The sequence below is a fragment of the Clupea harengus genome, chromosome 14 (assembly GCF_900700415.2).
Source record: "Clupea harengus chromosome 14, Ch_v2.0.2, whole genome shotgun sequence".
Lineage (NCBI taxonomy): Eukaryota > Metazoa > Chordata > Actinopteri > Clupeiformes > Clupeidae > Clupea > Clupea harengus.
Window position 1 is genome coordinate 27270276 of NC_045165.1, and position 25331 is coordinate 27295606.

The window sequence follows — 25331 nt, forward strand, 5'->3', positions numbered from 1 at the left end:
TCAACTTAGTTATCCACTCATACAGGACATAATATTTGTCAGCGGGCAATCTATGTAATTTGACTGAACCTAATATTAACATAGTAGGCTAGGGCATAACCTTTACCACAAAGATATTAAGGATGGTAAATAGACATATGCTGGAAATGGTAGGCCCTACTGTATTCCATTTCCTGTGTCATTAACACACACACACACACACACACACACACTCTCTCTCTCTCTCTCTCTCTCTCTCTCTCGACAGGCACTGCATTTTAGTGTATCTGCATGTCCCTGAATTTCAGTGAAAAGGCCTCCAGGGCAACCCTATCTAACCACTTCACCTGGATAAATTCAGTCATGTTCAGATTGCTCCTCTCGCTGTCCGTTCAGTGTGTGCACTGTGTGGCGCCGTACATGGGAAGCAAACATAAACAATTCAGCATGTTGCTTCAGGAGCACGGGTGGAGGGATGCAATTTGATTGGCTGTTGGGCTCATTTAAAAAAAAAAATGTCACCAGAATTGCGGACCTTTAATTGTTGACGCAAGGGCCTTGCTTGTAGGCCTGTACAGATTCCTGGACCGTCTTCGAAACTACTTACAGGCTCGTCATTCACATCAGCACAAACGTAACAGAGCGCAGCTACAATGCTATTATTTACAGGCTTACTCATATTGGCTAGTGATATTCAACACTCTCAGTGTTGCCCACTTCACTTCTCTGTTACTAAACACACTTATGTCCCCTCAAATTTTTCTTTAATCCAATGACTCAATCAAAGTTCCCAGGTATAATCAGTATACACTGCTTCAACTTCACCATAGTGAAGTCAGCAACGTAAACATTGCTTTCAGCGAATCAGCAAATAGAAATGCAAATAGTTTCAAAATATAAGTTCTGAGAACTAGTAATGCAAATGAGCTTGTCATCCATTCACCTATGTTCTGTAATAATAAGCTTTTCGCTTTATATTTGGAAGCTGTCCACCCAACTTTTCCATTTATATGTGGATTTAAATTTTTATAGAAGCAAGGAAATGGTTTAAATATTGGACTGAGTCTGAATTCTATTCAGCTACATATTATATATAATATATTTTGGCCACATTTTATGTGCATTTAAATGTTACATGTCGAGAGACAATTTGTGTTCGAACAAAAATACACGTAGTGTTCCATTAGTAAAATTATTGACCTGGCCTACGTAAGATTGCATGAGCATGGACAGCGTTCATGACACAGCCACAACTTTTATTATGAAATACCGGGATCTTCTTAGCTTCTGAGTGTTGCTTATCCAACGCTCTGTTAACCACGCTGCTAGTCAAGGACATACAAGGCCCCGCCTTCCCTCCACAGGATTGGTAAAGGCTTTTTTTCCTAATGTGCAATTGGATACAAGTATTACAGTTCCCGCCTCCTTGACAGGAAGAACACTACACTGGTGAGAAACATGCGTTGAGGCTCTGTGGTTTTATCTACTATTTTGACATTTCTCATTAGATACACTGATTTGTGTATGTATGTTATCGTAACTATTCACATGAAGGGGTGCATTTCATATCTGTTTTCAAAGTAAAGCCTGTGTATGTATTTCATGTGTTAGTTCAATGTGTTGAACCCCATAGCCTTAGGAGGTAGCCTATACCTCCTTACTCCCTATGAAACTCCCTATGATGCATTGTACATGTTATAAATGGTGTCACCAAGCTGAGGTGATTTAAAATAATTGTTAATTGTCTTGGATCTTTTACGGCCACGTATACTCAACTTCACGCATCTGAAAGACCTAGGATGTCTTCCAAGAAGATAATGTCGACAATAATTGTGTCTATATGCACTGGTCTATGTCTGTACAGGACAAATTATTTTGTCCAAACCAAACTACTCGGCTGGGGTGAAAGGTACCCCGTTTTGTTGGAAATGCAGCTGATGTAAATAACCACCAGGTGGCAGAAGCACTCCATGTCTTTGGTCGAAAGGGTTGATGGAAAATATGGCTTGTAATACATTTATATGTTGACAATTGTATTATATTCTAGTTTCTAGATGGCAGTATCTGGCAAATTAGCTACCCTGCGGCTCCCCCCGCTACCCACCATAGGGGAGATCATAAAGCTGTTTAACCTACGAGCTGAGAAGCAATTGTCTCAGAACTTCCTCCTGGACATGAGGCTTACAGGTGTGTAAAGCAATGCCTAAAATAAATCTGACCATAATGAAAAGATTGTGCACCATCTACACTGAAATTGTACACTGTAGATGTGCACCATCAGACCAATGCACACTGGCCTGTTTTATGCCTTGAGATATGACAACCGTGCGTACTATTATTAGGCAGAATGTTCCATTTCAGACATGACATGACATGACAGACATAAATTGCCTATTACAGATAAGATTGTGCGGCAGGCGGGCAGCCTGAGGAACGCCTATGTGTGTGAGGTGGGTCCAGGGCCTGGTGGACTGACCCGATCAATCCTGAACGCCGGCGCTGCTGACTTGCTGGTGGTGGAGAAGGACAACCGTTTTATCCCCAGCTTGAAGGTAGAGGCCACTGCCAGATGCTGGAGATTTCCTTTACGTTCTTCTGGCCCTCGTAATGATTAAGTCTGCAGCCTGTTTAAACACTTGTACAGCACGTACATATCATTAAGGCACATGCTTATCAGAACTATGTTGATACTATGAGACCAGAAATGATTTACCTCAATACCTGCTGGCAGTTTGATTACAAGCTTTTAACTAGGCTTTCCCCTAATGAATTGTTTGTGGATTGATAAATCGACCTGCAATAGTGTTTATAGCGTGGGTGTTTAGTATGGGTGAGGGGTGAGGAGTGTTCAGTATGGCAATTACTTTGCAACATGATCGTGCATCACAGTATAGGAACCATGGTCCTGTCCAACCCATCAGAATTCTGTTTTATGGCTACAACAATAATGAAATACGACGAAGCAATGTTTGTTTCAGTATGTTTTTAGAAAGCAATACAGAAGCCCTGATTCTCAATGTGTTTCAGTTGAAACAATTGCAAATGGGTATAACAATGCATCTATCTGTGCCGTCTAGAAATACATTGATATCATATTGTCATTTTGTGCATAGCTTAAGAAAGATGATCTGAATGGAAGACGAGTGGCTGAACAGTAAGAGGAAATGCTGGCTAATGTGCCATGTTCTCCACAAAGGGCCACGGAGGAGAGCCCTCATAATTCATGGGCACCATCTGTGTGTTTACCCTTTGTTCTGAGCGTACACGCTGTTAACAGTGCTCTCCCATGTGCGCTGCTCGTCTTGATTCACTGAGAGATGTTTACGACGCCATGTGTCTTCCAACAGCTCCTGGCCGAGGCGGCCCCCGGCAGGGTCAGGATAGTTCAGGGTGACATCCTCACCTACCGGATGGACCGGGGCTTCAAGCATGACATAGCAAAGAAATGGGAGGATGGTGAGTGATATCACACAGCACACAGACTACACTGTTTGTTTACCTTGGAGATTTCTGTGTTCTACTAAATTCTTAAACCTAAATACATCATGGTAATATAGCATATTATATTATTCACATTATGTGTGTTTCCAGTTTGTATATGGCGTACTGCCATCTAATGGCTAAGATAAATGATCAATCATGCAGACAAGATAATGAATACATACGCCCAGGCTATGTCACACCATATGACTTTAAATCGACAAACTCTCTTTCATAATTGCTTAAGAATAACAAAATGGGCTGTGCATGATTGGAGTCACGAACAGTAGTGTTTTATCCTGCTTGCGTGTCTGTGTGCAGAGCCACCAGAGTTGCATGTGATTGGGAACCTTCCCTTCAGTGTGTCTACCCCACTCATCATCAAGTGGCTGGACTGCATCTCCACACGCAGCGGCCCCTTTGCGTTTGGACGCACACGCCTCACTCTCACCTTCCAGAAGGAGGTGGCCGAGGTGAGCGCATCTTCCTCCCCGCCCCATCATGTGTCTTCCTCAAACTGGCAGAAATGAAATGCATCATGACACTCAATTAGTAGCTAGTTAAGTCCATATCAGATTGAGTCCCCCAGGAGGATCATTTCTGCACCACCCATAATTCATAGCAACAGTAAGCCATTATGTGGCCTCAGAAGAAGAAGAAGTGATTTTCTCAGTCCAGTTATGTTCTAAAGAGTTTTCTGGTCACATAAGTTCCTTATTCATAACATTAGGTTATATTAAATTTTGTAGGTAATTCTTTATTGAAATACCTTTTTAATTGTTAGTTAAAGGAATAGTTTTAAATGAAAGAAGATGAATGAAAAATTAAAGACCTCTGCGAGCTCTGTGGGTATTCTGAAGCAGTGACTGCGTCTTTAATACTTCCTCTCCCTCAGAGGTTGACGGCGAGCACGGGGAGCAGACAGCGGAGTCGCCTGTCTGTCATGGCACAGACCTACTGCACCGTCAAGAACTGCTTCACCATCCCGGGGAAGGCGTTTGTCCCCAAACCTGAGGTAGGACTCTCTGTTTCCCCTCATCTCTCTCTCCCTCTCCTCCCCTCTCACGCACCCAGCCCCACTCTCTGTGTTTCTCTCATCCAGCGCTTTCAGTAGTGAGATAAAAGGTCCTATGTAGAGTCTCATCAGTGCCATGTAGAAAGAGCCGTGGCCTCAGATGTGGTGACAGAGCAGTGACATGCTGCATGTAATGAAGCCTGTTGGGCTTTGGCTTCTGAACCACGTGCACATCTCCCCACACCCCAGCTGAGGGAGGATGGGGAGCAGCCCGCAGAGGCCCCCCCGTCTCAATTAGTGTGTTTGTTTCATTGACTGGGGACCAGAGCCAAACCGTATTGATTGCATAACTGGTAACTGCAGTGGGCGGGGGTGTGACCGTGGAAACGCCGGTGTATGTACAGAAGCGGGGGTGTCCCCAGGAACAGCGTTCCCCTCGGCCAGAGCCCCCCACGTGTGTAAATATTTAATCTAGACGGTGTTGGGAGAGATGCTGCAGAGAAGCAAGCGAAAAACTGGGGCTGATTGTTCATTCTCTCAGAAGAAATGGCTCCGAATGATTATTACATCACTCACTGGGGCTTTTTGCGCGGGTGTGAGAGAGAGAGCGCAGCGGTGGCTGCCTCGGAGAGGGCTTCACACATGAGTGCCGGCAAAAGGGAACATTTTGGAAAGTTAATGTCATAAAATGTGATAAAGTACATTTTTCATAGAGATGACTTAACTCCTATGCTGAATCTTATGGCACCTCCGTTTGTAAAAAATGCAAGAAGAAAGAGCTTGCATCCCAGTTCATGAAAATATTATCAGTGGATAGTTGTATGGCAGCAATATCATTGTTTTAATGTGTTTAATGTATTGTTTTGATTGCATAAATCCTCCAGTATATATGTCAAATCAGACACCATTCAGCATACCTGTCAGGTTAACTTGACAGAAATCCGTGAGGTCAGTGATTGAAATCCGTGAAACGCTGGGAGCTATCCCCACTGCCCACACACACACACACACACACACACACACACACACACAAGAAAGACAACACGTGCAAGCATAGTGTTAGATTTGTAAGCCATTTCGTCAACCGGTCTGTGCTCACCTTGAGATGACGTTGTTCAGTGATGAAGGTACTGAATATTGAGACATTGTGGACTAGTTGTCTATATCTTCTCCACAGACACAGTGAGCCTCACAGCGTGAACACAGCAGTCTCTTACTCGCACTGTGCAGCAGTCCATTGGACTCAGTGTTGTGTTGAAATGTTGAACATCCACGAGCCTCCCAGATAAAACGTGAGACTTCAACCGTATGCTACAGTCTACATTTGATCATTTGACATTTGAAGTCATCAGGGCGAGTTACTTGGTTTCCATCAATGCCAAAAACAACAAATGGATTCCTTTTTATTTCCAGAAATAGGTTTTACCTGTGTTTTATTTATAGTCTCAATTTTGCATTAAATATTTCTACCATGCCGCATGATTAAACAGTACCAAAATATAACCTGCATAGCAGATTGGGCTAAAAAAGCTTCCCTGCCTCGAGTAAGCCCAATGCACATTGGGAATGTAAAGTAATGTGAGTGTTTTGGGCAGGCACATTTTTGATGGGTATGTGTGGGTGTTCACTTACCACCCACAGTCCTGTCCCTTGCCATAATGACACGGGCTCCGCAGCCTACTGGGCTGAGTGCTCCGCGAAACATCTACTGAACAGTTCCCATTGCTGTACACCGGATGAGGGGATAAGCTGGGAGAAAGGCCAAAATCTCTGGTGTGTGTGTGTGTGTGAGTTTGCGCATTTGTGAAGGGCTCTGGCTGCATTGCTTTTATACTATGGCACTGTACTGTCCTGAAGCACCATGTGTTTTCCTTACGAAGACTGCACAAATCCAACAAATCCTCTCGGTGTCCTAATTGTTGGCATTATCTTGTTCTAAGTGGCTTTGGATCGCTAATTGTTTTTTTCTGCTCTGGGATTTGCTGAAATTGAATGATTTCTGAGCATTTATTCCACTGTTCCACCCCCCATCCGTTTGGGTAATCCAAGGGCACTCCTGAGATTAGGAATGCCTCCGCTGCATGTAGGGGAAAAGGCAGCACAGACCGAATGCTTCAGACACTCTTTTCCATGGGTGCTATCTGCAGTGTTCCCAGATTCTTGAATTCTGCTTGTGTGTGTCTGACAGAACACTGGAAAAGTGTGGGTCTTTGTCACATGTAACATGTAATTACAGTTGTCAACAGTTCTGAGAAAACCCCTTGCAGGAACATCTGCACACGTGTCACACACACACACACACACACACACACACACACACCATCCTTTATCTTCTCTCTTCTCTGCTCCATGCTCATTGACACAAAGGCAAGCGAACGAGAGAAAGGCAGAGCTGAGCACATTGCAATTAGCTTTAATGTTGCCTTCCCTAATAACGGGCTGGCATTAGAATTCATAAAATATCTTCGTTGGCTCCTCGAGAACGGGAATAAAAATGAGGAAACGGAAGGCTTAATCTTTCCATTGAACCTGTTTTGGAAAGGTCAGAGGGAATTTATGGGGACGGCAGAGAGCAGAGCAGAACTAGCTCATTTCACGATCACAGGCATTAGCATGTATTGACGTGCCCCTCCAAGGTGCTCGCTTCTGCTCTGGTTCTGTGCTGTGTGTGTGTGTGTGTGTGTGTGTGTGTGTGTGTGTGTGTGTGTGTGTGTGTGTGTGTGTGTGTGTGTGTGTGTGTGTGTGTGTGTGTGTGTGTGTGTGTGTGTGTGTGTGTGTGTGTGTGTGTGTGTGTTTTTTTTCTTATTTTAATCTCCAGCACTCTTGTCTCACCCCTGCAAGGCAGCTTGTACTGTCACATTGAGTGACTCTGCCTGTCCTTGAAGGCTTCTGTGGGCTGTGATTGGCTGCTTGTCTCATGCCCCCAGGCCTGCTGTGCACTGGGTCTACCCCACCACCGATAAGACAACCGTCCCCCACCTGGGTCTCTCACATGGACCACGCCACATCCTCAAATACCAATGCTAATTACAACACATCAGCCACACGCCGACATCTCAGCCAATTCCACAACCGCAGCATTCTTAGCCTGCTCCTGGCCTCCTTTTCCCCTCTCGACCAGTGGGGGAACGGCACAGAAGGGGTTCAAGGATCCTGTCTGACCTCAGCTGCAGACCAGTTTGATATACTGCACTATGACACCCTAATCTGCATAGCACACATCTCCTGGGAGTGGGTTGAATGCGGTCAGTGTATTAGCTGGCTGCAGAGGAGTAGGGGGGGGGGAGTGGTGAGAGGCTCGCTCCTCTGCACCTCCCAGGCTGGTTTAGCCGGCTGTGATTAAGCGTTATCTCGGCCATCGACTGCTCCGAGAGAAGCTCAATAGCCTCTCCATCACAGCCTGAGCGAACGGCTCTTCTCCCCACAGCCGAGACAGACCGAAAAATACCCACCGCAATGAGAGCCGAAATGTTGTTGCAGGGGTGTTGTTCACAGAAGGAATAAAACGCAGAGATTAAAAAGGAGGAAGAGGGGGAGGATGTTCGCCTCCAGACAGATTGATGACAGAGATTGATCTGAAGGGAGAGTGAAGCGTACCTGAAGCAGATGGTTGTCTGAGTGTTCAGAGTTATGGCTGCTTCATCCCCGCCCCCGCCCTGCCCCCACCCCGCCCCCACCGCTCTCTGAAGGGGAGACACTTACAGATGTTCCTCCTGCCCCATGTCCCTCAGTGGAGACCACAGGCCAGACAAGCAGCTCTGGATGTATGTTGAAATCCCTGTCTGCACATACAGTTTGTTCTTCAGAGAACCGTGTTTGGTTTCATTTGATTAAATTAGACTAGCTGCTGTGGACCGAATTCATGTGTAGTATTACTGTATTGGGTATTGTGCACCACCAGACAAACAGTGGACAATTGACACTTTTTTTAATATATGTGAATATACCATACATTAAATGTTTTTGTGGCCCATAAATGATTTATTCCATTCTGATAAATGGGGTCAACTGAGGTATCAAGAGTGAAGCAAAGTTATTCCAATGACATGCATGCCTGAAGGCAAACTCTGAGTCCAGGACGGTCCCAAGGTAAGAATCTAAAAATAAAGATACCTCCTTTTGAAATGAAATGCTTTGGCTGGCAGCAGCACTTTATCAAGAATTTAAGGGATCTCTCCACTATGACATGCCATTGGATCATCTCATATTTATGCATTAATGCATTGTTTTTTTTCTGTAAAAAAATCTCTGGCTCATGTCTGGAATAATCTAGATGTTTCTGCTATAATTCACTGTGGTGTGGTTTCAGACTAATTAGGTCAACTAAAAATATTGCTCATTACTTGCTTGTTAGGACAGGACTTACCAGGTAAATTCAGAACACCCTGCCAGAAAGACCCATCAGTAAACTAGCTCTACCATTATTTATGCATAGATATCAAAAGCACACACCCTTGAGGATACATTCGGTGCCGCTCTCAGAAGAGGTCAAATGGTCACTCATCTCACACAAAAAAGACAGGAACAGCTGCTTGCTCTTCAGAGGATCTGCTGAGTGTAAATATCACTTTTTTTTTTGCTGAATTGGTATATTTGGGGTTCATACTGAAACAAAGAGGGATCCTCACGAGAGTCCAGAAGAGAAGAGTGGTGGAGTAGAATAGAGTCCAATGCAGAGGAGTGGAGTAGAATAGAGTCCAATGCAGAGGAGTGCTGGAGTAGAATAGAGTCCAATGCAGAGTAGTGGAGTAGAATAGAGTCCAATGCAGAGGAGTGGAGTAGAATAGAGTCCAATGCAGAGGAGTGGAGTAGAATAGAGTCCAATGCAGAGGAGTGGAGTAGAATAGAGTCCAATGCAGAGGAGTGGAGTAGAATAGAGTCCAATGCAGAGGAGTGGAGTAGAATAGAGTCCAATGCAGAGGAGTGGAGTAGAATAGAGTCCAATGCAGAGTGGTGGAGTAGAATAGAGTCCAATGCTGCAGACTTGGCCAGGAGCTGCTGCACACATCCAGTAATAATTCATATCCTAACCAGAGATCCCACTTATCCCACTCCTTTAGTTTGCATGTGTGGATGACCACCTACTGCCGATTTGCTGTTTTATAATATATATAGATATTTATAGGTTTTAGATATAATTTCTCCCCTTGTGACAAATTAATGTGCACAGCACTTGTAACATTTAGCAGGTCAACTTATTGTGAATTACATTAGAATAAATGTTAAGTGCCCTCTATATTGTGAAGCTTTCAGAAAACGTTATCTTTATTTACACGTGTGTATTTTCCTGTAATCACTCCAAACCTATTGTCTTCCAGTCATTTTAGGGCACGATCATGTTTCCTTATCAGTGCAAAGAGGTCTATGGGAGTTGACATCAATTTAATGCTTGGATCAAGATCTGCAAATTGTCAGAATGTATAATTTTTCTCCAAAAGCCCTTTTGTCATTTGGGAGTCTGTATTGCCTGTGTCAGCACTTCACAGCGGTGTGGTGTGGTGCGGTGAGGGCAGCATCATTATTCCTGCAGGCTCTGATCTGTGCTAGGACACAGGGGAGCGTTGAACAGGGCAAGGTCATCCTCAGCCCCCAGCTGACAAGCGTATTATATCTCCCATACCTGAACCCTTATGAAGATGGCGATTGCCCTTACGAAAATGCCTCCCATTAAACAAGGTGAGATATCGGAGCACTCTGACTGATCGCCCTTTGCCGCATATTACAGCGGCGCATTTGTGGCTACGGCGCTAACAGTGACTGATGGATTTCAGCATTGCCATCTCATATCAGTCACACCCACCGTGTAACCTGCCAGGAATGACTTGAGTGCTGCTTTAGCTTACAAGCCTCATAATGGACCTGTAACGACCCGTCTCCATACATCACACGCTTTTCTGCCGTTCCCCTTCTGGTGGCAGGAAACAGGGGACAAGGACATGACGGAGAGGAGAGCGTGTGTGTGTATCCATGGTTTTCCACAAGTGTGTGTGTGTGTGTGTGTGTTTGGGGGGGGGGGGGCGCGCAATCAGTGATGGGGTAGCGTACGAGTCGAAAAAGGAGTGGGGGTAGGGTGAACGGGGTTCAAAGCACTCATCCCGTCTCTTAGCCCTGCATCTGCGATGTGTCACGGCAGCTACACTGGGCCAAACCCTTTGAAGCCAAATGTAGGTTAAACACACAAGAGGAGAGGATCTTATTAGTGCTCACCCACAAGGAAAATGTTTTTCTTTTTTTTTTCATATCTTGACTCAGTTTGGTTGCATAACTGAGGCTCTAGCTTTGTACGAATCCAGAGGTGGGGGAGATGTTTCTTCTAGGGAAAAAAGCGAAAAGAAAAAAGGCATGTTTTCGACATGTCAACACAGAGTTAGAGGAAGTGCCAGTAATGCCAGCCAAACATTGTGAGCAGTAAACATTTTGAGAGCTGCATCTGTGATCAGATGTTCCCATTTCTCAGTAAGGGGTAGTTTATATTCCCAGGGAGCTCAGATGGTAGCTAAGGTGCCTATAGGCAAATGTGGATTAAATTTAGCTGAATGCAGGGCGGCAAGGCTGTGAAGACTCAGACTGGATGTCACATCTGTGACTAGACACCCCCTGAATCAACTGAGCCAATTTCATCCCTCTGTGTATGCCGCAGAGAGGATGCAGATTCTGCCCCTCTTCATCGCAACCTGCTTTGCTCAACCAGCTGTTGCTTTCCACACCAGAGAGTCTTAATTGGGTAGAATCATCCAAACGCTGTCCACACTCATGCATGGAGCTCAGAAGCGCCTCTCCCTGTTATCTACCAGGTTCTCTGTTGTGTGCTTTCCAGCTGGGTGGAGTCTTTTGGTTTTCTCTGAAGGAGCCTCATTGTTATACCACGCAGTCACATTTAGTTTTATTTGGAAATCCTCTTAAAGTTTTGTTGTTCGTAGTTTCATGTCACTCCCTGTGTATTTGGAGGTTTTGTTTTTTTCAGCAATTCATGTGTCTCTCTCCCCCCCCCCCCCCCCCCCCCCACCAATATGGCAAAAATAGAAAAAGAAACCCGGTCATGTGCAGTCTATTCTCTGGTAATGTTGCAAATAAAGACACAATCCATGAACACTCTGAACAGGCAACCCACTCACAGCACAGCATGCACGGTCCAAAAACCTGTGTTTCTGGCAAGCGAAAAGTAACATCTTTCAGCAGCCAACCAAATGGATATTTTAAGGACTGAGGAGACAAGAACAAACGATAATATGAAGACATGTTGCTTCCACAAAATAGTTTTATTAGTAAAAAATATACCTACTTGCACAAGCACACTGAGACAACAGTACTGGAACGCTTTGAACTGTAACCCTTTGCAAAATTATGAAGTGCTTTAAGCATCCACAAAAATAAGCTGCATTTAACCAAATGCTAATTATTATTATTGTTATATTTAGTAATGATATTCAACAGTTGGAGAGATGTGACACCCAGGCCATTTAAAGCTCATGAATTAGTTTGCTAATAAACAAGCTGTAATATCACACAAATGACCGGCCTAGTTTTGCCTGCTAAATTTTACCAGACAAAAGGGAGAAGGGTCTGTTCACGCTGCTAGCATTACTATGTACAAAGAAGTTTGTTTCCCCTCTGTAAGCATCTGCAATATTGAGCCACAAACCAGCTGCTGTCAATCTAAGTCACACGTCAAGGTGTAAAATGGGTTGCTTCTTATAAAGAAGATTTGGTATGAACATGCTCGGATGCTGAAGTGAGGGTTCGACTGCATGTCCCCTCCCTTAAAGGAAAAGGTTTATAGAGTAATGGCTAATTGAAAATGCTCCTTCTAGCTCCGATGCAGTGGAGAAGAAATCCCAAATATACACGCAATATACAGTATATGACGGACATTTCCTTCAGTTAGAGACCGCTCCGTCGCATTCTTCCTAAACCAGGTCTCTCTACTGAGATAGTTGTGCTCTGGAATTGCAGAAGAGATTAAATAAAGTAAAATGAACCAGACATGTTCGCTGTATCTATGAAAACTGTAAACAAGCATTTTAGTGGATGTTCAGTCTGCTTAGACAGGTCATTTGTGTTCTCGGATACACTCTCATATGCTAGCAAATTCCTCTATCCTTGTAAAATTGGCAAGATCTGAACTATTGGGCCATACACATATTGGCAAAAGACATGGTGAGAATTAAATTTGGCACATTCTTGCTTCCCAAGACATCCTGCAAGTCTTTGTTTCAGGGGAGCACATTCAGCATACTTATTGCATTCTGGTACCAGTGCCTGGGCAGCCATCTTTGTCCAGGTGTCCACTGTGCCCATTGTGGTGGTGCATAATCCACCCCAGAAGGGCAGCCAGGTCCCTGGTGCCTCAGCGCCCAGCCCTGCCTGCAGGTGGCAGGCTGGGCTGTGCCATCTGTTTGCCCGGTGGGGCTGGAGGGCACACTGCGCCATACATCAATACCAAGTGCCTGTCCCCAGAGCCCCTCTCAGGCTGGAGATGCAATCTTCCACCCATCAGAACGCTCAATCTCACACACACACACACACACACACACACACACTACACGCGCTCACCAGGAAGGAGACGCAATCTTCCGCCCATCAGAACGCTCAATCTCATGCGCACACACACACACACACACACTACACGCGCTCACCAGGAAGGAGGGGGAATGGCTGTGTGTGTGTGTGTGTTGGTGAGGAAGAGGGTTGTTGGTTTATGTGTGGTGTTTGACGGGGTTTGCTGGCAAGCCTGCGCTCAACATGCAACTGATTCCTGCGTCACAAGCATGTTCCATATGTGCCTAGAGAGAGGGAGGACGTGCGTGCTGAGAGCAGAGCATGGGCCAGTGTGGGAAGATGCAGGAGCCCATGCACACACACACACACTCACACACAAACACTCACACACAAACACACAAACACATGCACGCACAAACACATGCACGCACAAACAAACACACAAACACACACTCACACACATTCAGCAGAGCGTATTATTACTGGTGCAAACAGAGGCAACAATAAAGTGTAAGTGGATTTACTTTCAAAATCCACCCTCAGCGTGGTCAACATGGTCATAAACACTTGAATCAAGCATGAAGGCCACTTCAAATTCATGCATATTTTCCTAAATATGAAGAAAAGGATTTCCCTTCTCCCCATACAGCCAAGCGCACTACTGCTAGAACCTGAAGCCCGAGACCTCAGAGTGGAAAGGGAGGGGAGGGGAGGGGAGGGTAAACAGATCCCTGCCTGGGAGGAGGTGCCGCAGAGGGCTTTGTCTCCAGACATTGATCTCAGCAAACGCAAGGGTGAATCACGACAGGGAGCGTGATGGAGGCAAAAGGAGAAGGGGAGGCGAACGAGAGACGGAAAGCAAGCCGCAAGCAACGACCCTCTGCACAATTACAGCCCCCCCCTCCCACCACCCACCACCCACCACCCGGACAATAAAGATATTCGGGTGCTGGAGTCAGTCTGTTTCCATGGTAGTGAAGGATGGCGAGACTGAGACGCATGCATGCAGCTCAGTGCTAGAGTGCGTGTGTGTGTGTGTGTGTGTGTGTGTGTGTGTGGTGATGAATGAGCAAGGTGCACCCTGGCGACGGCAGCTCCTTGTTGTTGTTTAGAGCGTACTGGGAAAGCGGCAGTCCTGCCCTGACTCTCCGCTCTGCTGGCGCCAGGGACTTATCTTACTCATCTGGACCTGCGGGGGTGACAGTGGGACCCCTGTCAGTCATATCTGATGCAGCCTTAATTCAGCTCAGCACAGCCCAGCCCAGCCCAGCCCAGTCAACACCTCCATCCCTCTACCACACAACTAAACTATCTTGCCATCAGCTGCACATCAACAGTTTAAGCGGTATAAATGAACAAGAGCTTTTTAGGCACAGGCATTCATTCTGGCTATGTCTCAGTGTCTATCCAGGCATTGGGCTGCATTCAACACAGGCTCCAGACAGCATGCTGATGGCAGAATATCCATCATTCTATCAGCTACCAAAAATAAGACGATATACCTCATCAGTTCAACTATTACCCTAGTGGACAGTCCGAAACTACTAAATGCTTGCAAAACAGAAGGGACTCCACGTAACTATTGCCTCTTTGACACATATTGCCAACTTGCTTTTCTCGTCAGATTGTTAGCAGCTAAATGATTGCTTTTTCCTGTCCTTGTTGAAAATTGTTCAATCCAAACCTTTGGGCAAGCGCGGGGGCTAGAAAGAGAAAAAAGGAGCGGGTATCCATTATAGGTTTTCTACTCCCAAAGGAAGTCAATATCACCATCTACTTCATGCTGGATGTGTTCAGTGTCTCTCCTCTCTCTCTCTCTCTCCTCTGCCTGCTGCAGTGCTCTCCCCTGCACACCTCAATATTCACCAGCCGTCTGTTCCAAGGCATTGCACAGGGAATACCTCCACTGCTTGTGCTTGCACAGGGGGGAAGAGGGGGCGGGAGGGGGAAAAAAGACGTTAAAGTCCTTCCTTCTTTCTTCTCCCATCACTTTTGACTCCCCCTTTTATCTCACAGAAAGCATATTCCCAGACATTGCTGCGGCAACACGCATAGACATTTAGGTGTGTGTGTGTGTGTGTCAGTCCAGGGTGCGTGAATGCTTCTCTTGTCTCTGATCTCACACGTAGTCCTGCAGGCTGTAGCCCGTTTTGTTGTCCATGGGGGAGAGGGAGCAGTACTGGTGCTGGAGCTGGTCTTGCTGCTGCTGATGGAGGAGCTGCTGTTGCTGCTGCAGGAGCAGCTTGTCGGGGGGCAGCAGGATGAGGTCGCGGGGCCCCTGCCGCTTGCCCGAGCAGGTGGCACAGAAGATGGAGCCGCCCGCCAGCAGGAAGCCGGCCGACACGAAGGCCACGTACAGAGCGCCGCCCGGCTCGAACTTGTTGTTGGGCGGCACGTTGGAGTCCAGAAAGTTCTTTATGACCTCGTCGGTGAACCAGCAGGCAGGCACCAGGCAGAGCAGGCCGGACATCAGGAAGCAGCCGCCGCTGGCCATGGCCGAGTGCTGCTTAGAGCGCCGGCCGCCCCCCCAGCGCGTGCACTTGAGTCCCAGGGAGGCCAGGCAAAGGCCAAACGCGGCCAGCACGCACGACAGCACCATGGTGGTGCGCGCCGTCTGCAGGTAGGCGGGCAGCGCCAACACCGAGTACTTGAGCGTGCAGCTGAAGACGCCCGTGCTGTACCAGGTGCAGTCCATCCACAGGCCCTGCATCTGCGTGATGGCGGAGATGATGTTGGAGGCCACGTCGGCGCTCACCTTCCAGTTGGGCAGCATCGTGGCCAGTGTTGCCCCCATGATGCCCAGCAGCGCCAGCACGAAGCCGATAATCTGCATGCCGGGCGAGGCCATCCCCGGGCCGTCCCCAGAGGGCAGCATCCACAGCCGAGAGCAGGTACCCTTGGTGGCACCGCCTGCACCGCCCCACGGAGCCGCCAGCCACCCCCCCCACCTTCTCTCTTCCGTCTGCAGGACCTGGCAGTGGTCGCTCAGCCCCTTGGCTCCTCGGCTGTGGCGGCTGCAGTTCCTGGGCGAAAGGAATGAGAAATAGGATTGAGCACGTCGTCTCCCCCTCCTCCCTCTCCCTCTCCCTCTTCCACCAGCAGCAGGACCAGCAGCACCACACACACACACACACACACACGCTTGCACACACACACACACACGCTTGCACACACACACACACACGCTTGCACACACACACACACACGCTCGCACACACACACACACGCTCTCACTTCGACAGGGAACAAAGAGAGCCTGGCGGATGCAGGCAGACTACTGCTGCTGCTGCTGCTGATCAGAACGGGAGACCCTAGGTTTTGTATGCCTGAGCATTTTTTTCACCCTCTCTCTTTTCCACGCTCTCCCTATCTCTCTCCCTCCCTCTGGTTGCGTTGTCTCGCTCCATGGTCAGCTCCTTCTGGAACTGTTACTGGAGAGGAGACTTAAGTTTCTGGTATTTAGCTAATTTTTTGTGCTAAAAGCTGGTGCGTCGAGGAGAACGTAACGAGGTTGTTTTCTGCAACATAATGACTAGACATCCACACACAAGGTAAAACATTTTTTTTACACTTAACTATTACATAGTATTTAGTTTAGTAGTCATCATGCTAGAAGTTTTGTATCAATACAATTCACGTCTTTTTCTTTCTCTGTTTAAAACACAATGAGTGAATCATATAAAAGGCTAATACATTCGAATGGCATTCTTTCTGGCATTAGTTCAAGGACATGATTAAACATTTGTTTAGAATGCAAGAGTGAGCGGAATGTTGAGATGCTTACCTCGACTGGTGCAGCGGGTGTTATGACGCGTCAGGTTGATTGCTGTAGTCGCTGAATGCACACATACAAAAAAAGAGGAAAAAAAACCACGGGAGGTGAGGGGGCGAGTATACAGCCGCACACATCCATTCATCTCATCAATTTCCTTAGCAACAGTACATTAGAGGACATCCCAGTCACGGACCACATATGCTTGCTCGGAGCATTTGAAAAGAGGTCGTGTTTCCTCCTCAGCTATACAGAAAAGCGCTCCTACGTCACATCAGTAGCTGCTGAGATCGAGACGACACGAATGATTTACTGTTTTGCTTTAAGTTCGGATTCTTAAAAATCGTGTTTTTATTTATTTTTCACTTATTACTTTTTAATCTGATTATTTTCAATAATCCTAGACTGCTTTGCTTCATTTTCTGTTACTTATCAATAGTTGACAAAACACATACCAATACATTAGATCTGACATCGGGTTAGGTAAAATTAACAGCTGAATGCTATTATAGGTGAAGAAATAAGTTGTCAGATTCACATTTTTCTATGTATTGACTTATACACTTCAGTGTTATACTACCAGAAGAGAGTGAGAAGTCTAGCTGGGGGTGCGAATGAGAAAGTATCCCAAATAGTCACCTGCGCTACAGCCATGGTTTGCTTCAGTGTACTGTGGTTGGACTAACCATCTTCTGCGTCAGCTCATTTCAGTTGCCATGCGGTAGCCACAACCCGCAATAACATCAGTTCATGATAAGAGTTGTCACTGTCATTTCCCTATCATTTAGCATTCGTAGCTTTGATTCTATTAGCAATTAATCATGTGAACCTTTTCTGGACACACGGTATAGCAAGTCAAATGATTCACCTGCAGAGTTACCAGTCTTTTAAGATTAAGATTCTTATTCAGAGGGAAAACCAATATTTCATTAAATGGCACACTATATGAAATTCAATTTGGTGGAACAATTTCTGTAAATCAAACCAAATAAAAAATACACATTGCCAAACACCTCAGTTGTACACAACCCGTCCTGTATGACATGAAAATACTTCACACAAACCTTAAAACTTGGTGTAAGTTATAACATGGCTGTTTGATCATTCCCACTTTGCAGTTGAGAATACCCCTTCTCTCTTTGTGTAATCCAAAAGGTGATCCATCAAGCAATGCTCATAGCCATGGACAGCCCACCATATATGAGCCTCCCCTGAGCAAGAGCATCAGCAGTCTCTCTCTAGGAGGCTAAACTCCCAGCTGCTCCCCTCCTCTCTGCTCCCCCTCCACAAGGACGAGGAACAGGGGGGAGGGAGTGGCAAGACGGCCTTGATTCATGAATGACAAAGAGGGCAAAAGGGAGGAAAATGAAGACTGGGCTGAGATAATGTAGACATGATATCCCAGTGAAAATGCTTTGTCTCAATCATCATAGTATGACTTAACGGCGACAAACAGGTCTGTCCGATCTCACCTTCAGAATCACAAGTAGGATGGCAGATCTCTTTTTTTTGTCTTCTATTTATGACCTGGCCGCCCAATCAATTTATAGTCCTTTTTCTTGATCCAGCACTGAATCAATATAGTGAAACCTGGAGCAGCCACCACTGACAACATGTATAACACCAACATGTACAACACAGACACACCGAGGTGGAGGGAAAACACTGCAGCTTTACCTTGGAGGATGTTAACCTTCAGATGTCACGTTTTGGGCCCAGGTGGTTAACAGCCTTAATGAATGTCCTCTGCCTCTGCGCCTGTGTTGCGTGTGTGTGTGTGTGTGTGTGTGTATGTGTCCTCACCATGAAGATCACACAGGAGATTCTGAGAGCCCTAGCTGGGACCCTACTGGTGAAGCAAATAAATAAATAAGTCACTAGGAGATGGAAGAGGGAGGCAGTTAACATGTACTCAGGGAGTATGGACGTGTGAGCTGCTGATGTGTGAAGACATGGGCAGCTATTATAAGTATGGTGCCTTTATTTTATCACCTCGCTAGGCCATTTCTGAAGGCATGACTGGACATAGAGATTGTCTTTTTCTCAGATGATGGATTTTTACACCTCATTAGCATATTCTATTCCAATTCATGTAATTGCTTTTTTTAATGGTTGCGATCTTGGGATAGCCCATTTTTAGACAGGGCCTATTTGTAGATGTGGCCGAAGGTTAAACTGTAAACAGTTAAATAGAACAAATTAGACAACCTAATTAGTGATTTAAAATAATGACATTTTCATTCAGAAAGAAAAGTAAGCCATATTGTCTAGAACGGACCCTCTTGAATTAACATTTGCTAGCTAGCTTCCCTTTTTTTTACATTGTCAATCTGGTAGGTGATTTAGCTGGTTGAGGGCTGGTCAAGTTAGTCAGAACAGGGAGACCATCTGAGTTCAATAGTTAACAGCAGGGGAAACCTGGGAGATCATCTAAATTTAACTCTTATCAGTTCAACCAGTTGAGGACTATCACTGTCTACCAGCCTAAACCACATTTCAACATTGCCAACATGATGAGAATGCAGGTTATTAGTAAGGGTTGCTATCTAGCTAACGGTTAGTCCAGTGCTTCCCAAAATTTTAATCTCACTGTCTGTTAGACGTGGTCTAGGTGCATCTTTCAGAAAGATTTACCAATGCCCTTCTTTAGAAAACGTTAGCTGCCTAGCTAGGGCAGTAAGCTAGCGGAGTTGTTGAGATAATTAATGTTTCTTTTTTCATTATTTACACATAGACGAAGCTGAAAAGAACGATTGGCCACATTGCTATGTAGCTAGCTTGCTTCTGACGTAAAATTTGACCTGACACACCGCTCTATGTCTGAGACACTTTTAGCTTAGCAAGTTGAACACAAAACCCTGTGGTGATAACATGATAACATTGCTATGCTACCTGTTAAGCTGCAAACAGGTGTACAGTAAATTAGTATGTCAGTGACACACCTCGTACCGGCGAGTATGTAAATCATGGTTTGTTCCTGTCATAACCCTGTCCTATTATCCTCATTTCCAGCGGTGCTTAATTATTTTGAAATGTATTCCTTTTTGAGAACAGTAATTAACTACAGAGGTGTTATCTTTCAAGTTACAAAATCACATGACCACGAACCTAGAAAATGATTGGGTGATGAATTGCGTTCGTTCTGTAGAGAGGGAGTTTTTACTTACTATGAAATGGCTGCTGTTTGTGTAAAGCCAGGTTGAAGCTGAGGTACTTGTAAAAAATATCTAAATGTTTTTGGTCATTGGTAATATATTACCTATTGCTTTCCTGCTTGCAAGAAAATGTCAACAGTTTCTCGGAAAAGTAGCTTATTACTCAGGGAAATTGTAGCCTACCCACGACCTCAAAAGGGAGGAGCACTGCTCTCAGTCTTGATCACTGTCTGTAGCAATTCCTTGAGTGTTGGACGCCCTAAGCACGGTCAAAGCAAGACTCCTTCCAGCAAGATCAGCCTATCTTTAGCTTGTTTGTCTCGGTTCCTCCTCCCCAGAAGTGAACCAACACAGGCCATACTTTGTATTTATGATGAATGTAACTCCCTCCCCTGCTGTGTCCAGAATTTCCCCAGCCCTGTATCTCATTGTTCACTGTTGCTGTTACGGAAACTGACAGGTTCTCAGGTGTTGAATCCCTGAAGGCCCACCGCCATAACTTGGTTTATTCCTTGCCAGAAATGACAAATTACAGTCGGCTCTCTCTTGGTTTGGGTAGAGGTGTAAATGGGAGAGGGGACTTGGAGAGCTGAAGGAGCAAGACAGGGCAAGTGCAGTGTAATGGAGTTCCCCTTGTAGGCTGTGAAGGTTAAATCCAGCGGATCTTCAGTGATGTGTGTTTGAATTGGATTTAAGAAAAAAACGGATTAAGCCTGTGTGGAGCCTTCATTCATTTACGGGCTATAGACATTCCAAGGACATGGAGAGTAATTCTTGCAACTGAAGGAAGTATGCTGTTTACACGACTGGAAAGATGGCAAAGACTTCACTAATGAATGTGGAACTGCATAAATAGTCATTTTTTGCTAAACAAAGAAAAAAATATTCTAATAAATTGGCTGTGGAGCTAGAAAAAAAACCATCAGTTTGCATATAGATTCTTACATAACAATCCAATTTGGAGTGTGGGATTTGTTGGGAAATCATTAGGGGCTTCGTTTCTTTGCTCATTTTCCTCTCTTAAAAGGCCAACAGAGTACAGCATTAGGAAACTCATTCACTTGTACATTTCACAAGACCTTTTCCCCCACAGAGGAGGACATGACTGCAGACTATGAGGGAATAATGGACAAGCACAGCCATCACAGGATATGGCTCTAGTCAGGCCTAGAGCCACAGCTCTGGAGCCCCCTTGACGTGACGTATGACTGTAGGAGCGCTGTGTCTGAGGCTGTGGCAGGGGGGATGCAGGCAGCAGTCCCATGTGGTGATTTAAGATGAAAGTTTCTTGTGTGCCAGGACTATCACAGGAGGATTAATGGTTTGCATGGCATACATTACAGCTGAGAGGCAAGTGAAGCCATGTAGAAGCCGTCCATAAATCAGCCACCAAAGTGACCGGGACAAGCCAACTGCTGATACTCTGCTGCCCATACAGCCACAGTATCGACTTTCCCCTCCTGCCGCCCTCCTAAATCATCAAGTGCAGAATACAAATGGTCTAATTACTCCAGGAGAGCAGAATTAAAGGCAGTCTTTTCCCCAAGCTCCTTCCTGGCATTCTCATATCTGCGTCATACTCTATTTGGATATGTACGGGGCGGGAGTGGTGCATTCTAGAAAGCAGTGCCCTTGTGTGCACAAGTGACCGGTGACCAAATAGTTTTGCTTCAATGTTCGAAGCTGTTCCATGCGTGCAGATGAAGTGATGCTTTTCGATGGCTCCAGGCGCAGAGACCCTTCCCAGCCAACTCTCGCCGTCATGCGGCAAGTCCTCGCTGCCGAGACTGAGCGATTGAGCCCGGCAATCCTGTGCTGATTGATTCTGAAATGACCTATGGGGTTCACCGGAGTCTGAGGTGCCCACTCTCAAGCCTGGGCTACTTTGTCAGTACAGAACTAGGAGCATCACAGAAAAGTTAGGCTTCAGGAAGGAGTAACATTGACAGAGCTCAGATCACAGAGCCATTAAGGAATATCACGTGAATAAATAGCAAGTTTTCTCTCTTTAGATTAATTTAGCCTCCCTCCTTCTCTCACATTATTCCGCCCATCCCCAAGACCCAGATAACAACAGAGGCGGGGAGGAGGGGAAGGCAATTAAAATCCTAATACAATTACAGGCATGGCGAAGTCAGCTCAGCACAAGTGTGGAACTCTGCTCACGTACCTGTGCGCCAGTGAGCTCTGTGGATGGGGTGACTCTGTTGCCAGTGCATTCCCTTCTCCCCTCCCCTGCTCATCCGCAGACGGCGTGCTGAGCCTCAGCTCTCCCGAGTCCGCCTGCCTACTCAAGTATACTCCGTTAGCAATGGCTGAAAGGCTTGAAGCAGGGAAGAGGGAGAGCGACAGAGGGAGAGAGAGAGGGAGAGAGAGAGGGAGAGCAAGAGAGATTAAAGGACCAGGCTCGTCGCCTCTCTCTGGCCTCGAGGCGCTCTGCACTGTCCGGGTCTCCCTGCCCTGCCGCTTGGCTCTGCTGTAGGTCTGCCTGCAGTGCTGGAGGCTCGCGGAGACCTCCTGTGAAGCTCCCTGCAAAAAGACACGACTGCCGCTCCTCCACAGGCTCCCAGATCAAGGGAGAAAGTGCCGGGGTTGCACGAGCGGAGGCGACGCGGCTCTTTGTGTACAGTCCCTTTCATTACCCACAATGAAAAGGAGAGCTGTCCCCAGGCAGAGAGGAGAGCGAGAGAGGCAGAGATGGGGAGGGAGGGGGAGAGGGAGAGGGAGAGGGAGAGAGGGAGAGGGAGAGTGAGAGAGAGTGAGCGAGCAAGATCTGAGGAGGAACCGGGCTCTGCTGGGTCTGGCACGATTACTTCAACAGTTTGTCATATCAGCTTAGCGCTGATAGTGAAGGGATCGGGGAGACAGCCGCTAGAGAGCCAGAGCCAGGCTCCGCTCGCCCCCCTCGCCCGCAGGAGGAGTGCAGCCTGGCCAGCGTTGCCCAGCGATGCCCATCCACACCATGTTAATCTTAGCACTCAGAACACAATCGATGTGCCCAGCGTTGCCCATCCACACCATGTTAATCTTAGCACTCAGAACACAATCGATGTGCCCAGCTCATGCTATAGCATGCCCATTTCTCTCTCTCAGAGCAGAAAAAGAGAGGAAGAAGAGAGAAGCGGTACAGACATGAGATTGGCTGAGGCTCATTTGGCTGACAGACTGTGTGTGATTTTTGCTCAGTGAACTGACGTGACAGAAGGACGGGCCTTGCTTAGCATTTCCATGTGGAGAGGCTGGGTTTAAGGTCCTTCACACAGGTGTTACTGTGGCAACTGGAACCTGCTTGTCATCACATGCTGCGTCACTTTTGACCCCCTCTCCCTCTCCCTCTCCCTCTCTCATCCTCCATCCTCCATCTCAGACATCACTGTAGAGAGTGAACCGATCTTTAGTGCACTCTGAGATTAGGCTGTTACACTTGGCTGCCTTTGTGTGTGTTAGTGTATGTGTGTGCGTGTGTGAGAGAGAGCGAGTGTGTGTGTGTGTGTGTGTGTGTGTGCCTTTGCCTTCACCATCTCTGTCTGTGTGTGTGTCTCCTGTGGTGAGCGTAGGTGGACGTGGGGGTGGTGCACTTCACTCCTCTGGCTCAGCCCCAGATCCAGCAGCCCTTCAATCTGGTGGAGAAGCTAGTCAAGAATGTCTTCCAGTTCCGCAGAAAGCACTGCTTCCGAGGGCTTGCGTAAGCATCTTCTTTTCCCCCCACCTCTCCTCCAGCTATATCATTGGGTTTTCTTCCTCCCCTGCCTCCTTCTCCACCTCCATCTCTTGTCTTTGCCCTATCCCTTCTTCTAATAGTTGCTCCTGGTCTGTGGATAAAATCCTCTTCCCTACTGAAATAGTTGTTCTCTCCTCCTCTCCATCATAATCCTGCTATGAGTCAATATGGGCCAAGATAACAAAGGAAAGCGAGCGGAGAGAGCAGCAATTATGAGTCATGGGGGTGTCATTTTGAGACGAGGGTAAAGGGCTTATGTAACCATAGCAGCTGCTTTAACAGAGTGCGTTGGTGCTCATATTTGTGCTCCACCGGAGCGTCTGTACCATGTAATCAGGCTGGTGCACTTCCCACATCATCCTTTCTTAGCATTACCTTGCATAGCCAATCCAATGTGCTGTCTCCCTGTTGCCTCTCGCCTGCTGGCTCATTCAATCCCACTCACTCGCTCCCTCTCCCTCTCCCTCTGCCTCCCTCAGGATGTTGTTCCCAGAGGCCCATCGCACGGAGCTGACCCATGAGCTGCTGCGGCTGTCCTGCGTGGAGCCCACACTCCGGCCCACCGAGCTCACCATCCCACACTTCCGGGCCCTGTCGGACGCCTACGGCCAGCTCTGCTCCCAGAGCCAGGGCCTCATCTCCTACGAGTTCCGCGAGGAACAGAGACTGAAGCGCCTGCACCGCAAACAAGGCACCCCGCACCACACAGAGGCGCCACCAGCTCCGGTGGAGGAGGAGGAGGAGGAGAATAAAGAACATTAACAAGCGTGCACACGGAGACGGGTGGGATGAAACGAAGAATGACAAGAGGCAGAGAAAGAGACAACAGACTGCTCTTAGCGCTGACATACCCACCAGGCACGGACATTAATTTTTCAATGTGGGTTTCCTCTCTCCAGAAGGCGTCGTGGGGCAGGCTTTTGAAACGCCCCGGGTGGAGCCGGAGGGGTAGAGGACACGCACGCAACCCGTTACTACCCCCGTGACCAGGCTGACCGACACACTGAGATGCATATGTACCACTCTGGCACAATAAAAGCCCAGTGAAGAAATGCAGAGGGAAAAGGGGGAAAGGAAAGAAGTTAAAACAGGAGGGAGGGAGGGAGGGATGGTGAGGTGAGGTGGTGACAGGATGCGCTTATCACACACATTCCACCTCAAACCTGTGTTCACGCCTGGGCCCATTGGGTGTGAGATCACGCCGACAAGGGTTTTGTGGACAACTAAAAAAATGAGAACAAGTTGCAGCTATTCAGGCCATTTTATCCCGCTCTGCATCAGCCACTAGGGAATAGCAAGAGAATAGGAGAGAAACTGAGCGAGGGGGAGAGAGAGAGAGGGAGAGAGAGAGAAGGTAGCTGCACTGAAAAGTTGTCAGGAGCCTACAGCAGCTATAGGAGTGCTTTAATCACATCACAGACAGGAAGAAGCCTCTTCATTATGTCAGACATTTCAAAGAGAGAAAGGGAGTCATCGGATGTTTTTGGTTCCAGGATGACAGCGCATTGTAAAAATAAATACTATTACTTTGCATTTAGAAAAAGACATCACAGAATCCACCTCTGATAATTGCAAGTCTGTAATGTTATTCTGTATTCTGTTCTGTATCCTGACTTAATAAATGTAAATATTTTCTTTGAATCTCATCAAGAATAATGACTTGCTTGTAAATGATATGGAGATGAACCATTATTAAATCGATTTTTTTTT

The 25331-nt window shown here is 46.7% G+C and overlaps 2 protein-coding genes across 5 annotated transcripts; one reads left to right on the forward strand and one right to left on the reverse strand.

The window, feature by feature from the left end:
* The first annotated feature begins 1351 nt into the window (after window positions 1-1351).
* Window positions 1352-25267, forward strand: tfb1m (transcription factor B1, mitochondrial). The gene is made up of 8 exons (XM_012838112.3): window positions 1352-1428; window positions 2027-2166; window positions 2380-2531; window positions 3327-3435; window positions 3781-3932; window positions 4355-4474; window positions 23458-23585; window positions 24101-25267. The coding sequence occupies exons 2-8, from the start codon at window positions 2034-2036 to the stop codon at window positions 24381-24383; spliced, it is 1077 nt and encodes a 358-aa protein (XP_012693566.2). The 5' UTR covers window positions 1352-1428; window positions 2027-2033; the 3' UTR covers window positions 24384-25267.
* LOC116223625 (claudin-20) lies at window positions 15063-22156 on the reverse strand. 4 transcript variants are annotated; one of them, XM_031581010.1, is made up of 3 exons: window positions 22071-22156; window positions 16758-16799; window positions 15063-15996 (listed from the first exon to the last, which is right to left on the reverse strand). In XM_031581010.1, the coding sequence occupies exon 3, from the start codon at window positions 15846-15848 to the stop codon at window positions 15093-15095; it is 756 nt and encodes a 251-aa protein (XP_031436870.1). In that variant the 5' UTR covers window positions 15849-15996; window positions 16758-16799; window positions 22071-22156; the 3' UTR covers window positions 15063-15092. The 4 variants fall into 4 exon arrangements, with proteins under 4 accessions (XP_031436870.1, XP_031436868.1, XP_031436869.1 ...); XM_031581008.1 differs by having other exon boundaries at window positions 16758-16808; window positions 22071-22152; XM_031581009.2 differs by lacking the exon at window positions 22071-22156 and adding an exon at window positions 18423-18588 and having other exon boundaries at window positions 16758-16808.
* Window positions 25268-25331: the final 64 nt, after the last annotated feature.